We start from the raw sequence: 18,233 nt of genomic DNA, 5'->3' as shown, positions 1-18,233 counted from the left end.
GACAACTACTTACACCTCACCAAGGGGGACAACTACTTACACCTCACCAAGGGGGACAACTACTTACACCTGACCAAGGGGGACAACTACTTACACCTGACCAAGAGGGGCAACTACTTACACCTAACCAAGGGGGACAACTACTTACAACTGACCAAGGGGGACAATTACATACACCTAATCAAGGGGGACAACTACTTAAAACTCACCAAGGGGGACAACTACTTACACCTCACCAAGGGGGACAACTACTTACATTATCAGTGTAAGGCAGTGTGAATTGGAGAGTTTGTCCCTTCAGGTTGAACTCTGGTTTGTCCGGCATACTAGGTACAGTTACACGGAACTTGACACTTCCCTGAAATAAATACAGCAAACATATCATGAATAACCGATTTATTGAAATATTCATATTGCATTAAATAAAGTAATGTTAACTAGCAAAAGGAACAATAAAATTCACAATCTGTAAAACCATATTTTTTTATTACTCGACTGTCATTATCTGGGGAGAGTTTTTACAGAAAGTTGTTTAACACACATGAATTAGGAAACAGAATAAAACATTCCCTCAAAAACATTTAAACATCTTTTTTGATCACATTTTTTATGTGAAAAGTATGAACTGGTGTAGCATAAACATCTCAGCAAATCCTGTTACAAACCTTGTGAAGTTTCAGCCATTCCTCCTCAGGTACAAGCTGTTCTTCTGTTTTCTGTTTCTTGCTTGGCGGTTCGTCCTCAGGTGGTGCCGCTTGTGGTACAGGTGCCGGGGGTCGAACCATGGGTGGCGGTGCTGGGAAACCAGGAGGCCTCATTGGCTGGGCAACCATCATACTAGGTGGGCCTGGTGGCATTCCTGTAATTATTCAAACAATATTTTGAAAGTTATCTACATGAAATCACAATTAGAACAGTTTTAAGACCAAATGATAATGATTTTTAACTTTTTGCACATTACCTTTGAAATCCAGCAAATTAGTGTAAATAATCAGTGTACTTTGCAGGATTAACAAACAAGAGGGCCATCATAGGGCCACGATGGCCCTGAGGTCGCTCACCTGTATATAGGCCCCTGGAGCGGGGCCAGTTTAAACCCCAGGGCTTTAATTTGAACAAACTTGGAAGACACCCATTAGAAGATGTTTCATGATGTTAAGTTTTTACTACACACATATAATGAAAAACAATGACCTTCTCACCCCTCCCCCTACCCCCCCGGCAGGGCCAATTTTAATCCAAGGGCTTTTATTTGAACAAACTTGGTAGACACCCATAAGAAGATGTTTCATGCTGAACATCTAAGCTCTAGCTCATTGGGTTTTTTAAAAGAAGATTTTTCTAAGTTTTTACTATACACATATAGTTAAATACAATGACACCCCTGGGGCGGGACCAGTTTTGACCCCAGGGCTTTTATTTGAACAAACTTTGTAGACACTTACTAGAAGAAGTTTCATGCTTAATATCTAAACTCTAGCTATTTGGGTTTTTCAAAGAAGATTTTTAAGTTTTTGCTACACACATATAAGGAAAATCAATGACCCCCGGGGCGGGGCCAATTTTGACCCCAAGGCTTTTATTTGAACAAACTTTGTAGACACTCAATAGAAGATGTTTCATGCTTAATATCTAAACTCTAGCTATTTGGGTTTTTTCAAAGAAGATTTTTTAAGTTTTTGCTATACAAATATAAGGAAAATCAATGACCCCCGGGGCGGGCCAATTTTGACCCCAGGGCTTTTATTTGAACAAACTTGGTAGACACCTATTAGAACATGTTTGATGCTAAATATCTTAGCTCTAGCTCTTTGAGTTTTTTATTTGAACAAAATTGGTAGACACCCATAAGAAGATGTTTCATGCTAAATATCTAAGCTCTAGCTCATTGGGCTTTTTAAAAGAAGATTTTTTAAAGTTTTTACTATACACAAATAGTTAAAAACAATGACACCCCTGGGGCGGGGCCAGTTCTGACCCCAGGGCTTTTATTTGAACAAACTTGGTAGACACCTATTAGAACATGTTGATGCTAAAAATCTTAGCTCTAGCTCTTCGAGTTCTTTAAAAGAAGATTTTTTAAGTTTTTACTATATGCATATAGGGAAAATCAATGACCCACTGGAGCGGGGCCAATTTTGACCCCAGGGCTTTTATTTGAACAAACTTGGTAGACACTCATTAGAACATGTTTAATGCTAAATATCTTAGCTCTAGCTCTTTGGGTTCTTTAAAAGAAGATTTTTTAAGTTATTACTATATGCATATAGGGAAAATCAATGACCCCCTGGGGCGGGGCCAATTTTGACCCCAGGGCTTTTATTTGAACAAACTTGGTAGACACTTACTAGAAGATGTTTCATGCCAAATATCTAAGCTCTAGCTCTTAGGGTTTTTTAAAAGAAGATATTTAAAGTTTTTTCTTTCGGTTGCCATGGGAACCAGAGTTCTGCATGAACCAGAGTTCTGCATGGAATTAAATTCTTTTAACAATTTTTAAAGGTGACCACCAAAGGAACATTCCTGTGAAGTTTGGATGAAATTGGCCTAGTGGTTTATGAGGAGATGTCATTTAAAGTAAAAGTTTACGGACGATGGACGGAACGGACGAAAAGCGATCACAAAAGCTCACCCTGTCACTTTGTGACAGGTGAGCTAAAAATGCTAATATTGGTTAGCAAATATCAAACTTAATTTTGATTTTTTAATATTGACAGCAGATGTGTATCTTAATTCTGTTTCTATTTGAAAAGAAAGAGGGCCTACACTTACCTATGACCTGCATGGGTGGTGGCCTTGGTGGCATCATCATCACCTGGGGTGGTGGTGGTTGTTGTATAGCGACCACTGGTCTCTTTAACGCCTGTGGCTGGGTGCTCACTGGTGGACCTGGCATTGATACTGCTGGAGGTGGTGGCTGTTTTGGAGGAGCTGGTTTGGGTGGTGCCGGCTTGCTAGGTGGTGGGGGTGGTGGTATAGCCATCCCCATTGTCCTAGAAGGTCCAATCTTCTCTTTCTCAGCATCAGGTCTGAAAATGTCAATCATAGATTATGTAAAACACTAAATTTTCTATTTAAATACTGATTTATATAATTGACTGCTTCACAGGAAATACCCTGTGTGTGTCCTCGGTACAAGTTGAGGTTCATTTTTTTCAACAAACACCCCAAACAATTTGATTCAAAACACTTACCAACCATTTTAGAATTTCCATTCCTTTGAGGTAACTACGTAACTTTAGGGTAAATAAAATGTTATCATCTATAAAATAATATTTAGGTACTTTCTAACCAGCTAACAAGCTCAATAGTTTATCTCCAAGAATAGAAGTGTAGTACCATTTATTTAAAGTTGTATTGATTTTAGTTGCTATAATTAAGTTTCGATATGGAGGCCCATAGAAAACTACAACTGACTCCCGTATCTCAAAGAAAGGGGTACAACAAGGGGTCCATGGAAGCTCTGTCTGAGATTCAGAGATAGTTGTTTAATAAAACATTGGTCATCTACTTACACAAGTCCTTTAACCTTGTGGATGTTTGCAATCTGTTCATCAATGGAGAAATTTTCTCTGGCTTTCTGTGCCACTTTCTCCATGGAGGCCGTGTGTCCGTCCCAAACCACTTTCTTGTCCTTCTTGCCTTCATCCTCTTCTTCACCAAGCTACAAAATTAACCAAAAAATTAAATACCTAAATTTCATGGACCTCTAAAAAAAATCAACAAAAATATCTAAATTTTAGCATATTTATGTAACCCATAAAAAGATTCAATAGAATATCATTGAAAAAAAAATCATTCAATGTTCTTTCATATAAAAAATACCACACAGTCATACCTTGAAATTAGATTTTATCGAAGACTAGAACTCCGCGAGTCGGATGTGTCGCCTTGTGAACAATGTAGTTTAGGAGAAATAGCCAGGACAAAAATGAAATATGAAAAATAGCAATAACTAAAAACATAATAAGTGCAGAGCAGCAGTTTCTGTGCACTGCACTTCTTATCAATAAGATCTATCATTCTATGATGTTTCAAGTCCATAGCTTTCATACTTGACGAGAAATGACCAGGACAAAAATAAAGTAAGAAAATCAACAAAGGGCAATAACTCAAAAAATAAGGAATGCAGAGTATCAGTTCTTATGCACTGCACTTTTTCTTCATGAGATCTATCATCCTATGAAGTTTCAAGTCCATAACTTTTATACTTTCGGAGAAATGGCCTGGACAAAAATTAAGTATGAAAAATAACAAAGGGCCATAACTCAAAAATTAAGAAATGCAGAGTACCGATTCTTGTGCACTGCACTTCTTCTTAATGAGATCTATCATCCTATGAAGTTTCAAGTCCATAGCTTTTATTCTTAAGGAGAAATGGCCAGGACAAAATTAAAGTATGAAAATAAACAAAGGGCAATAACTCAAAAAATAAGAAATGCAGAGTAACTGTTCTTGTGCACTGCACTTCTTCTTAATGAGAGCTATCATCCTATGAAGTTTCAAGTCCATGGCTTTTATACATTAGGAGAAATAGCCCGGACAAAAATAAAGTATGAAAATTAACAAAGGGCAATAACTCAAAAATTAGGAAGTGCAGAGTACCGGTTCTTGTGCACTGCACTTCTTCTTAATGAGATCTATCATCCTATGAAGTTTCAAGTCAATAGCTTTTTTAGTTGAAGAGAAATGGCCCGGACAAAATTAAAGTAAGAAAATTAACAAAGGGCAATAACTCAAAAAATAAGAACTGCAGAGTACTGGTCCTTGTGCACTGCACTCCGGGTTATTGAAAGAAGCATGCATACCAAGTTTGAAGTCAATCAGACTTAAAGTGACTGAGTTATGCTCCGGACAAGCTTTAGGGGACGCCGCCAACGACGACGACGCTGCCGACACAGACGCCGCCGAAAAGTAACCCCTATATGTCACCTTTTCAAGGCGACACAAAAATGTTTAATGAACCATGTGATTCGTCTGCGCCACCTGTACTGAGCCAGACCAGCCTAACAAGGTCATATACAACTTGTTTGTTTGACTTTTGTATTTTGATATAACATTTAGATCCCTGAAACTTCAAATGCAGGCTGACCAGGTCCAATACTGTTTTTTTTTCTTTTTTGTTTGATTTTATATTATGATATTGTGATCTCTGAAATTCAAATGCAGACTGATCAGGTCCATTACTGTTGTTGTTTTTTTATTTTTGTATTTTGATTTTGAGATCCTCGAATGATATTCGAGATCCCTGAAACTTCAATTGCAGTCAGACCAGGTCCAATACTGTAGTTTATTTCGATATTGAGATCCTTGAATGATTTTGAGATCCCTGAAATTCAAATGTGGGCTAACCAGGTCCTATACTGTTGTTTGTTTGATTTTTGTATTTTAATATTGAGATCCCTGAAACTTTGATTACAGGTCTGACACTGTTGTTTGTTTGATTTTGTATTTGATATTGAGATCCCTTAAACTTCAAATAAACTGTTCCAAGCTCAAAGTAAGGCAAATCCATTCAAATTCTGCAGGTTATACAACGAAATATTGAAATATTCAATATTTACAATAGCTCACCCAGAACATTTAGTTTTGGTGAAATTATGAAAATGTATATGGACTAATGATGGAAGCTGGGAAGTGTAGACATCGTATAGATAACCAACTGCCTCCGGTCCACATACTAGTGTCAGTCAATCTTATTTATATATACAGTGTACTGAACAAAATCAATACCTAACAAGTTAAATAATCGAATATAACACAAATACAGAAATATCACTTTAAAAGACATTTTCTAAGTGTTACTTAAACAGGAAAACAGAAGTTTTGTACAGACTAAAAGGAACTGTACATTTCTAATACGTCAAATTCACTCATTTCATTTTTAAAGAATTTAGATATATGAAAATACAATTTCTGAATAACTTAAAATTTTGCATTATCTATAAACGATCTTCATGTTTTATATTTAGATCCACTTAATAATATGCAAATTATGTTCTATTGAAGATAAATATATTAAGAAGTACCAGTAACAAGTTTAAACTACATGTATTTTGTTATAAAATAACATCAAAGTTGACCAAGAACTCAAATCCTATCATTTTTGTCATTATTATCATGTAAAAGTAGGCAGCCATTTTTCAATTATTTATTTTTAGAATAGACACATTATCTGGGTTTCCATTCTGACTTCTAAAAATAGTACATCTATTTATATTTATACATAAAACAGACATTAAATGCTAGAAAAACATTAGTTTTATTAAGCACTTTAAAAGCACTATTTAGTATTTAAGCATGTTTCTCATTTTTCAAGCACTTTTTGTCACCATATTGCACATGTCAACATAAAACAGTCATAATTTTATAAAATTATTATATTAACACATCCATGACCAACTTGTACAACAAATATTAGAACTGTAGGTCTTTTTTTATTTTTATTTCAACACTTATTTTACCCATTAAAATTCATTACAATATTAAAGTTCATTCAATGGCCCTTCTTATAATAGACCCCCCCCCCCCAAAAAAAAAAATAATAATAATAAGGGACTGATTATGATTATTAGAACACCTTGAAAAATTATTCCAATGGAACCATAAAGGGATATTACAAACCAAGTTTAGAGAGAATCAAGGGAGGAAATGTGATTGACCTTTGACCCCTATATAACACCAGGTCAGTCTGGAGATGTGTGTAGGCTAACCAGACTCTATACCTTAAACTTCAAACGGACTTTCCCAAACTCAAAGTAAGGCAAATCTATTTAAATTCAGCAGGTTGAATAACGAAATATTCAATATTCATAAAAGCTCACACAGAACCTTTAGTTCTTTGGGAAATTATGAAAATGTATATGGACTAATGATGGAAGCTGGGAAGTGTAGACATCGTATAGATAACCAACTGCCTCCGGTCCACATACTAGTGTCAGTCAATCATATTTATATATACAGTATTCTGAACAAAATCAATACCTAACAAGTTAAATAATCTCATATTTCTCAAGTACTGAAATATCTCTTTTAAAGCCACTTTGAAAGTGCAACTTTAATAGGAAAACAGAAGTTTTATACAGATTAAAAGGAAATGTACATCTCCTATATTTCAAATTCACTCATTTCATTTTTAAACAATTTAGATATATGCAAATATAATTTATTAAGCACTTAAAGTAATGCATTATCTATAAACGATCTTAATGTTATATATTTAGATCTACTTTATAATATACAAATGAGCTGGTTGTTTAAATGTCTATTTTTAGTATAGATATCTGGGTTTCCATTCTGGTTTCTAAAAATAGTACAATCTATTTTTAGGTATAAATAACAAGCTAACCTTTGCAATTAAAAATTTATAAATTTTATACAATTTTGAGTACCAGTACCTGTAGAATGCTAAAAACCTAATTGTTTTATTTGTTATTATTCTAAATTTGAATAAATTGTAAACTTTTCCAAGTGGACTGAGCTCACATAAAACTGTACTATTTTTTTATATTTCTTATTTAACCCTTACCCTGCTGATGATATATACTTGCCCCATGGAACAGTCTATAAGAAGTTTAGGAGATTTCAAAATACCATTATTGAGAAGTCAACAGTGCTAGTCTGGCTGGAAATTATCGAAGTGCGGGGCTGGCCCACACTTTTACTGATATTGAACTTCTAATTATTAGAAGTAGATTGACTTGAAAATACTGTTTTTTCATATAAATCAGGACCTTAGCAAGTAAAAAATTTACCTTTTTACCGATACCAGCTTCTTCGGTTCCCGCACCGAAGATATCAGTACGTCTTTCAGCCAGATGTTTCAAGCTGCTCTCGATAGAGGAACCAGCAGCAAACACTTCCTCTTGATCCGTACGCTCTTGAATTTGCCGGTTACGCTCCTCGATCCATTTTGGGTCCAACAATCCTGAAATGTGCATTACAAATATCTTGTTTCAATACAGTTCGTTGCATTTAACATAAGGTGAAAAAATTAAATATGGCATGTTTCCCTTCCTCTTAACTACCCACAACAAGATTGCATTTGAGAAAATGCTATGCCACCGCATTAATACAACACTAAATAGAAGTGTAGGAACAAATACTGTTGAAGAACGCGTCTTTAATTAACCTAGTATATTATTGTCTGGATGAGCCGGTACCAATGCAAAACCAACGTATTACTATAAACTGCTAGCCATCCCTTGCAGAAAGATAAGCAGACAACAGCCTCAATTTCATGACTACATCAAAAGACAGCACAGTAAGACACTTTGTCAAAATCTAGGTCAGCTGATATCAAAGTTCACTTCACATCTTTATCTGTGCACATGGTTCAAATTTCATAGCTGTACATCAAAGGACAAGAAAGTAGGTCACATAATCAAAATCTAGGTCACTTGATATAAAAGTTCAATTTTACAACTAAAACTGTGCACATGGTCAAAATTTCATTGCTGTACATCAAAGGACAAGAAAGTAGGTCACTGTCCCCTTGGGCAAGGCAAAATTTTGACCCAAGGGTTTAATTCAAAACAATCTTGATACAGGTCCACCAAACAATATTTCAAGTCAAATATCTAAGCTGTAGCTTTCTCCCATTCAGAAAACATTTGTTTTATTTTCTGTTTTTATTATGTGTACATAATGAAAATCACTGCCCCCAGGCAGGGCCGATTTTGACACCAGGGGAAAACTTTGAACAACTTTGGTAGAGGACCTACAGATGATATTATATAGCAAACATCAAAGCTCTATGCCTTGTACCTTCAGACAAAAATAGTTTTTGTTTGTTTTTTTTTACTATATGTACATACATGACATAATGAAAATCAATGAACCCGGGGCGGAACCAATTTTGACCCCAGGGCTATAATTTGAACAATCTTAGTAGAGGTTCAATTACCAAAGTCTCATGCCATAAATTTAACCTCTAGCCTTTGTCAATTCAGAGAAGAAGATTTTTCAAGTTTTTACTTTATGCATATAAGGAAAACTATCGCCTCTAGGGCAGGGCAATTTTTTCACTAGGGGCATAATTAAAACAACTTTAGTTGAGGACCCATAGATGATATGATATACCAAATATCAAAGCTCTAAGCCTTGTACCTTCAGACAAGAATTTTTTTTAATTTTTTACTATATGTACATAGTGAAAATCAATGACCCCTGGGGGTGGGGGCCAATTTTGACACCAGGACTATAATTTGTACAATCTTGCTAGAGGTTCACTACACAATGTTTCATGCAAAATATCTAACCTCTAGCATTTGTCAATTGCTAGAAGAATTTTTTTTAAAGTTTTTACAACATACATATAAAGAAAACCAATGACCCCAGGGGCGGGCCTATTTTGACCCCAAGGCTATAATTTGAACGATCTTGCTAGAGGTTCACTCGATCTTGCTAGAGGTTCACTACAAAATGCCTTTTGCAAAATATCTAAGCTCTAGGCCTTTTAGGTCTTTACAAGAAGGTATTTTAAGTTTTTACTATATGTATATATAGTGAAAATCAATGACCCCCGGGGCGGGGCCGATTTTGACCCCAGGGCTATAATTTGAACAATCTTGGTAAGGGTCTACAAGACAATGCCTTATGCAAAATATCTAAGCTCTGGGCTTTTTGGGTCTTTACAAGAAGGTATTTTAAGTTTTTACTATATGTACATATAGTGAAAATCAATGACCCCCGGGGCGGGGCCGATTTTGACCCCAGGGCTATAATTTGAACAATCTTGGTAGAGGTCTACCAGACAATGCCTTATGCAAAATATCTAAGCTCTAGGCCTTCTGGGTCTTTACAAGAAGATTTTTTAAATTTATTCTTATAATTCCTTTTGGTTGCCATGGCAACCAGATTTCTGCATGGAATGAAATTCTTTGAACAACTTTGAAAGCCCTTCACCAAAGGATCAATCCTGCCAAGTTTGGTTGAAATTGGACAAGTGGTTTTTCACAAGAAGATTTTTTAAGTTCACTATATAATCTATATAACACACACACACACAAACAAACACACACACACACACACAGGTGAATCGCTATATGCCACCGCATCGCAGATGCTGCGGTGGCATAAAAATTACTGCTACCATAAAATAACAAGATATGTTTGTAAAACATGTATGCCCCCTATCAGCAGCCAATTAGTCATGTGATAAGGTTATTATGCATGACTTCTGACCCAGTGATCAAACAATTAAAAAGGATTATCAAGTATCTACTGGTCATGACCTTAACCTTTGACCCCTTGACCCAAAACTCAATAGGGGTCATCTACTGGTCACGACCAATCATCATACAAAGTTTGAAGTTCCTAGGCCTAAGCGTTTTTAGTTAATTGATCAGAAACCGTTTTTACCTTCAAGGTCAATGTGACCTTGACGTTTGCCCACTTGACCCCAAAATCAATAGGTCATCTGCTGGTCATGACCAATCACCATACCAAGTTTGAAGTTCCTAGGCCTAAGGGTTCTTTAGTTATTGATCGGAAACTGTTTTAACATACAAGGTCAATGTGACCTTGACCTTTGACCCCAAAATCAATGAGGGGCATCAGCTGCTCATGACCAATCACCATGCCAAGTTTGAAGTTCCTAGGCCGAAGCGTTCTTTAGTTATTGATCAGAAACCGTTTTACTTACAATGTCAATGTGACCTTGACCTTTGACCCCTTGATCCCAAAATCATTAGGGTAATCTGCTGGTCATGACAAATCACCATGCCAAGTTTGAAGTTCCTAGGCCTAAGCGTTCTTAAGTTATTGATCAGAAACCGTTTTACTTACAAGGTCAATGTGACCTTGACCTTTGACCCTTGACCCAAAACTCAATAGGGGTCATCTGCTGGTCACGACTAATCATCATACAAAGTTTGAAGTTCCTAGGCCTAAGTTTTTAGTTAATTGATCGGAAACCGTTTTTACCTACAAGGTCAATGTGACCTTGACCTTTGACCCCTTGACCCCAAAATCAAAAGGTCATCTGCTGGTCATGACCAATCACCATACCAAGTTTGAAGTTCCTAGACCTAAGGGTTCTTAAGTTATTGATCGGAAAGCATTTTTACCTACAAGGTCAATGTGACCTTGCCCTTTGACCCCTTAACCCCAATATCAATAGGGGTCATCTGCTGGTCATGACCAATCACCATACCAAGTTTGAAGTTCCTAGGCCTAAAGGGTTCTTTAGTTATTGATCGGAAACCGTTTTTACCTATGAGGTCAATGTGACCTTGACCTTTGACCCCTTGAACCCAAAATCAATAGGGGTCATCTACTGATCATGACCAATCACCATACCAAGTTTGAAGTTCCTAGGCCTAAGGGTTCTTTAGTTATTGATCGGAAACCGTTTTTACCTATGAGGTCAATGTGACCTTGACCTTTGACCCCTTGAACCCAAAATCAATAGGGGTCATCTGCTGGTCATGACCAATCACCATACCAAGTTTGAAGTTCCTAGGCCTAAGGGTTCTTTAGTTATTGATCGGAAACCGTTTTTACCTATGAGGTCAATGTGACCTTGACCTTTGACCCCTTGAACCCAAAATCAATAGGGGTCATCTACTGATCATGACCAATCATCATATCAAGTTTGAAGTCCCTAGGCCTAAGGGTTCTTTTGTTATTGATCGGAAACCGTTTTTACCCAAGAGGTCAATGTGACCTTGACCTTTGACCCCTTAACCCCAAAATCAATAGGGGTCATCTGCTGGTCATAACCAATCACCATACCAAGTTTGAAGTTCCTAGGCCTAAAAGTTCTTTAGTTATTAATCGGAAACCATTTTTCCTTACAAGGTCAATGTGACCTTGACCTTTGACCCCTTGACCCCAAAATCAATAGGGGTCATCTACTGATCATAACCAATCACCATACCAAGTTTGAAGTTCCTAGGCCTTAAGGTTCTTTAGTTATTGATCGGAAACTGTTTTTGCTTACAAGGTCAATGTGACCTTGACCTTTGACCCCTTGACCCCAAAATCAATAGGGGTCATCTACTGATCATGAACAATCACCATACCAAGTTTGAAGTTCCTAGGCCTTAAGGTTCTTTAGTTATTGATCGGAAACCGTTTTTGCTTACAAGGTCAATGTGACCTTGATCTTTGACCCCTTGACCCCAAAATCAATAGGGGTCATCTACTGGTCATGACCAATCACCATACCAAGTTTGAAGTTCCTAGGCCTAAGGGTTCTTTAGTTATCACTCGGAAACCATTTGGTCTACGGACCGACGGACCGACGGACCGACAGACCGACGGACCGACGGACCGACAAGTGCAAAGCAATATACCCCCTTTTCTTCGAAATGGGGGCATAATAATTGCGAAACAAAATTTTTTTCTTTCTTTTTTCTTGTGTGTCACTGAAACATATAAACAGAGTCAATGAGTATTACATCTTTATATTTGTTTCAAGTTTCTGCATTTTATATATACAAACTGGAATGTACATAGCATCAATACAACTTTAAAACTCTGGTTGTAAATATTTACCAAATGGGGACAGTGTTAAAAACAATGCAATTTTTATGTTTAAAGGTGTGTAGCTATGTCAAAGTTGATTGTACTCACAATTACATGGAGAAAACAGTTGGCCCCCAGGGGTCCAGGATCCAGGGTGCATAAATCATGCTGGAACATGTCATGTAACATTCAATAAACTTATCTAGTTTAACAAGTAATTTAATGGGTCAGTAATGTGTTTGTATAAATGTATACTCACCAATCTTCATGTGCTGCTGTACTTTGTCTACTGGGATCTTCTCACCAGTGATAGGAGATACCAGGAACTGCTCACTAGGTGCCTCTGGCTGGATAGTTCTTGCTGAAAATGGATTACACAATACTGTATTTTCTTCTGATTTTTTTGACGAGATATTTACTCATATCAATGTGAAATAAGTCATATCTCATTGTTTGAAATGAAGTTAAATTAATAATTTTGATATAGCAAAAATTGTTTATCTGATTAAGATTTCTCATGTTGTCATAGTTAAATAATAGTCATACAAAATATTTTATAATATTATATCTTTTAATGTAAGAACTTTATAATATGATGTAAGGTGTAAAGAAAATGTTTTGGTGTGACTAAATATAGAAAATATTACACTTCCAAGTGAGACTGTATATATATATTTATATTTTATACAAAATATTGAAGAATGAACACACCAAACTCTAGAAGTGTAAAAATAATCATGTAGTAAGTCAGTCAATATTGGTATCTAAGGGCAAGTAACTATACATTTTCAGCTGGAAAATGTAATATCTGCAGGAAAATGAAAAGGAATGCTTTGTGGTCTTCCCTTTTTTATTCTTTAATAACAAAATTTTAGCACTCAACCCTTTATACCAGAAAATTATAATATGAAATCAATGGGAAAGCCAGACAAACTAACCTTTGAAAGCCAGGCTAATTTTATAGTAAACCAGATTTACTAATCTTTGAGAAAACCAACCTGACTAACCTGTGAGAAAATTAGACTGACTAACCTTTTGGATCATATCCTTTCTTGATGACCACCTGATCTGGTGTTGGTGGTAATGGAGGCTGTGGTATCTCACTGGGTGGTGGCGGTGGAGGCATGGCAGGCACTGGTGGTGGCCTCTGCGGCATTCTTTGTTGAGGTCGAATCTCCTGACGATCTTTGTCCTGATCTTCTTCGTCCTCGTCTGATGACTCATCAGAATCCTCCATCATCTGATAGTTATACAATATATATGATTATTTCCGTTTCAAAGTCAGCAAACTGTCGTCTGCTTGTGTTCTGCATATTTATACAGCGTATGAATATTGGCAGGAAAATGCTTATTTTCTTGTGCTGAGTGCACAACTCTGCGTGTTCTAGGGCATTCGAAAATTTGCAATTGCTAGTGTAACTTATCTTTCTAGTATTTGTTTTACTCTCATTTTAAGGGAGTAGTATGATTTATTTCATTTTCACAGGCAAAAGTTACACTGTAATTTCACAGGCAAAAGTTACACTCCAATTTCACAGGCATAAGTTACACTCCAATTTCACAGGCATAAGTTACACTCTAATCTCAATTCAAGCCATTTGCTTCAATTTCAGAAATATTGAATAAAACTGCAAACCATTTATCATACTAAATCAAACTATGGAAATTTCAGCATGGGCAGCAAAATCAATATTTGCGGTATTGCCCAGTTTGTTCCACAGCCAGTACTTTGAAGTAAAATTTTACAAGAATTTACTTTATAAATATCATACAGACAAGAAAAGAAATAAATCACGGACAAGAAAAGAAATAAATCTGATAAAACAGACAAGTTAGTCAAAAACAGATTTGGCCCTGATCAAAAAATGAAATACTTATTCTCGTTTTCACATGTAATACAGAAAGCAATATTTAAGTCAGTGGAACACTTATACAGGTTGCTATGTATAACAGGGAAAAGAACTTGTACAAGATTAAGAGCTTTGTTTGTGAAAACTAAAACCATCTAAACTACTAGCTTAAAAATCATTGTAAATATATAATATCGTTCCTACTCCACCAAGACATACCTGTGTCGGCATTGGCGGTCTATTTGTCATCCTCTGTACCTCTTCCTCCTCATCTTCCTCGTCAGAATCCTCGTCCTCCGACTCCGACTCGCCGGACTCCACATCCATCTCATCCTCCGTCTGTTTTAAATTTATATATTCATATCAATGTCAGTCAATTTATACACTGAATTTAGTTAATATCAGGATATATCAGTCAATTTATATACTGAATTTAGTTAATATCTAGGGCTGTCATTGATGGAAAATTTTGTACCAATATGTCGAGAGACAAATATTAACGATATATTGATTGACTTTGACAGTAGATACAATGAAAAACATTTAATATGTGTCATAAAATGGGATCATGGTGTTATGCATGCTTGTATTAGAGATTACAAATACTACAAACTAACAGAAAGTTTCTTTTTTCTGTTATTTTTGTCACTGACATTAAAACAGAGTTTAAAGTTCAATTTAGCCAAGAAAACTGGAAAAAAGTGACTTCATATCAGAAAGTACGAACAAAGATCAATATCAGTTGACGCTTTTTCGTTATCCTCAGATAAACTAAATAGAATGTTTTCTTTATTATGGCAATGCTTGAAATCAGGGCTGGGAATCAAAACTGCGTCGTATCCTACAAAATGTAAACAAACGCCGCCATCTTGGAACGAAAAACGTATGTTTTTGTTTATAACTTCTTTTGTTGGAAATGACTGAAAACCAGATATATGTATTAACACGCTACACTATTTTCCGCTTCGTTCGGTATATGTTGCTTGCACAACTATTTTGTAAAACAAAAGTTATAGCGAACTTGCATCTCGAAGTTGGGGAAGAATTTTTATGAAAATGTGTGGATACGACGCAGTTCATATTGCTTTATCTATCATTTTTTCCTTCAAATCAATTATATATTTGTTTCAGAGTTCATCATAAACTTCGAAATATAATTTTGCATCATTTACTAAAATTTCATTAATAAGAGATGTTTATTTTCTTAGAAAATAATGATTTTTACGAAATGATACGACGCAGTTGAAAATAAAATATGATACGAGGCAGTTGTATTTTTGGCAGTCTTTTCAACAGAGATAATTTTGGCAAAATATTTCTATTTTATTGAATAATCACTTGCGCTAGATAAAAAAAAACCCAGATCATTTGCGGTGTATAGCAATTTTCTGTTGCTTTTGATTATTTAGAATACATTGTGTCATGTCCAATATAACATGTTATTTGAAAGTTTATATTGCGGAAGCTACTTTTCAGTTAAACATGTTACCTAATTGATCATAATATCTGAAATATTTTTTTATATTTTCCTGTCGGTTCAATATTATCCCTAATTTTTTTCGCCAAAAAATATAGAAATCTATTAACTTGAATTCATGTTGGCTAGCTACGCTCTAAGTTAACTGTGGTTCTGCATGTTCTGGGTAATGGCTGCTTTTTTGTGGTTTGTTTTCAAACTTTCACTCTACACATTAGCTTTATTAGGGGCGAGGACCTCAGGTGCGCCTTTGTGCATTATTTCAGGCAAAATGTTGCACCTGCAGAGAACCATCGACATTTTGAAACTAGCTTCATAGGTTTTCCACACGAAAGAATAAAAAGTCCCTGGTGGTTTTTGAATTCATAGCAGTTCAGGTCAAGTGATTTGAATTCAGTAAACATAAACAGCTCGGCCACGGTCGGACACACCTTTCTGATTTGTTTTTTCAACAAAATTTGTTAACGTCAGCTGTACAAATAAGCAGCTTTTTTTAATAACTTCTGGCGTGAAGTTATAAGATTATAAATATTTGAATTAATTATAAAGAGAATAACAATTAAATTTCTTATTTCGGTATGACTAGTAGAGAAATTTTCAATGTAAACAGGGGGTAATCCTCTGTGAAGTCCTTTTCTGAAAACCTTTGTTTAAGTTTTCAGGCAATTCATTATCAAATAAAAATCACATTTTAGTATGAAGGTATGTTAAGATGCCATGTAGAGCTTTAGTCTGTTGAAAATTCGATGCGATAATCTGACCTTAATTTTCTGTTTAATATTATGAAAACTTCTTTAATACTGTTGAAAGATCATGTCTGCCTATATCTGTATCAAATTTATCGGTGCACAGCGTAAAATACCTTTGCAAAACGGACACCTTCTTTACAAAATAATCTGTAGTTGTATCATATGTAACACGATTTTGAAAATTTAAAGTTTTTAATGGAGAAGAATGATACTTAAGTGCAAATATAGAAAATACATTCCGTAGACCTTTCCTCATCGGCGATAAAGAAATGCAATACGACAAAATCAGAGGTAAAGTTCCGCGGCGCTGAACATAAAATGACTAAACGGAACGCATAACCTACTTGCAAAAATATATTGTAGCTTAACCATTTATAATATAATTTTAAAAATTTAATGTTTCAGTTTTAAATAATAAAGGTCATCTGTTATCACCGATTATTAAGAAAATGAATACAATAAAATCGGCACGTAAAAGACATAAGTAATAACGGAATTGACGGAAATTATTGCTCATTACAAGTAACAAAGGTAGGCATGCAATTTGCGCATAGCTCTCTTCCGATAGCAAGAGACCTTTTCAAAATTTGTAATTCTTTCTCTCTTTTTCTTTTTTTAAAAAAAGGTCATTCCTGATTAATACTAGTACAGGGTTCAGGAGAGGTTACACTGGAATATTGAACTTTGTATCAAAAGTAGTAATCACTCCCATTTCGAACTCACGGGAACAATTTTAGAAGCATGCTAAGGCAACACTGGAACACGTTGTCATATGGGTGTGCGATCACGTGTTTATTGCACAATGTATATTGCATTTGATACAGTTTTTCGGAATTTGTAGATGCTCAATATGATAGGTACTTAAATGCAGCCTTAATAGAATTGTATTACATTTCCATTTTTATGGAACCAATGAGTGACCTCTGCTTTTGACTTAAGTTGTAAACAAGAAATGTTGTTGGACGTTATTAGCATACCTAGCACATAATTTAAATAGTTTAAAACCAATATGCAGCCTGCAATGAAAATACAACTGCGTCGTATCATATTTTATTTTCAACTGCGTCGTATCATTTCGTAAAAATCATTATTTTCTTGGAAAATAAACATCTCTTTTTAATGGAAATTTAGTAAATGATGCAAAATTATGTTTTGAAGTTTATGGTGAACTCTGAAACAAATATATAATTGATTTGAAGGAGAAACGATAGATAAAGCAATATGAACTGCGTCGTATCCACACAATTTCATAAAAATTCTGCTCCGCTTCGAGTTGCAAGTTCGCTATAACTTTTGTTTTACAAAATAGTTGTCTAAGCAACATATACCGAACGAAGCGGAAAATAGTGTAGCGTGTTAATACATATATCTGGTTTTCAGTCATTTCCAACAAAAAGAGTTATTAACAAAAACATACATTTTTCGTTCCAAGATGGCGGCGTTTGTTTACATTTTGTAGGATACGACGCAGTTTTGATTCCCAGCCCTGGAAATATTAATTTAACTAGCTCAATAAGTGACATGTTAATTTATAACTTACCCCTCTCTTTCCATGTCGTTCTTGAGCCAGCACACGTGCACCAACTTCATCTGGAGTGGTAGGTGGGGGCAAGTTTCCTGAAATGCATATCATGGATTAAAACTATAGCTTGAGCATGCAAACAAAATTTTACCAATTTATCTACT

The 18,233-nt window shown here is 35.5% G+C and overlaps 1 protein-coding gene across 1 annotated transcript in view; it reads right to left on the bottom strand.

Moving 5' to 3' along the window:
- Window positions 1–18,233, bottom strand: part of LOC132742142 (splicing factor 3A subunit 1-like) — a 35,378-nt gene that overhangs the window by 4,412 nt on the left and 12,733 nt on the right. Inside the window, exons 7-15 of the mRNA XM_060730469.1 lie at window positions 18,088–18,164; window positions 14,541–14,660; window positions 13,504–13,711; window positions 12,731–12,832; window positions 7,755–7,927; window positions 3,516–3,664; window positions 2,773–3,029; window positions 666–859; window positions 257–358 (exon numbers count right to left, since the gene is read on the bottom strand). Coding sequence (XP_060586452.1) covers window positions 257–358; window positions 666–859; window positions 2,773–3,029; window positions 3,516–3,664; window positions 7,755–7,927; window positions 12,731–12,832; window positions 13,504–13,711; window positions 14,541–14,660; window positions 18,088–18,164 — 1,382 coding nt within the window. The remainder of the gene's footprint in view (window positions 1–256; window positions 359–665; window positions 860–2,772; window positions 3,030–3,515; window positions 3,665–7,754; window positions 7,928–12,730; window positions 12,833–13,503; window positions 13,712–14,540; window positions 14,661–18,087; window positions 18,165–18,233) is intronic.

The sequence above is a fragment of the Ruditapes philippinarum genome, unplaced genomic scaffold (assembly GCF_026571515.1).
Source record: "Ruditapes philippinarum isolate M1 unplaced genomic scaffold, ASM2657151v2 ctg999_1_1_1_1, whole genome shotgun sequence".
Lineage (NCBI taxonomy): Eukaryota > Metazoa > Mollusca > Bivalvia > Venerida > Veneridae > Ruditapes > Ruditapes philippinarum.
The sequence above is the reverse complement of the archived record's forward strand: the minus strand, read 5'-3'. Positions and strand labels throughout refer to the sequence as shown.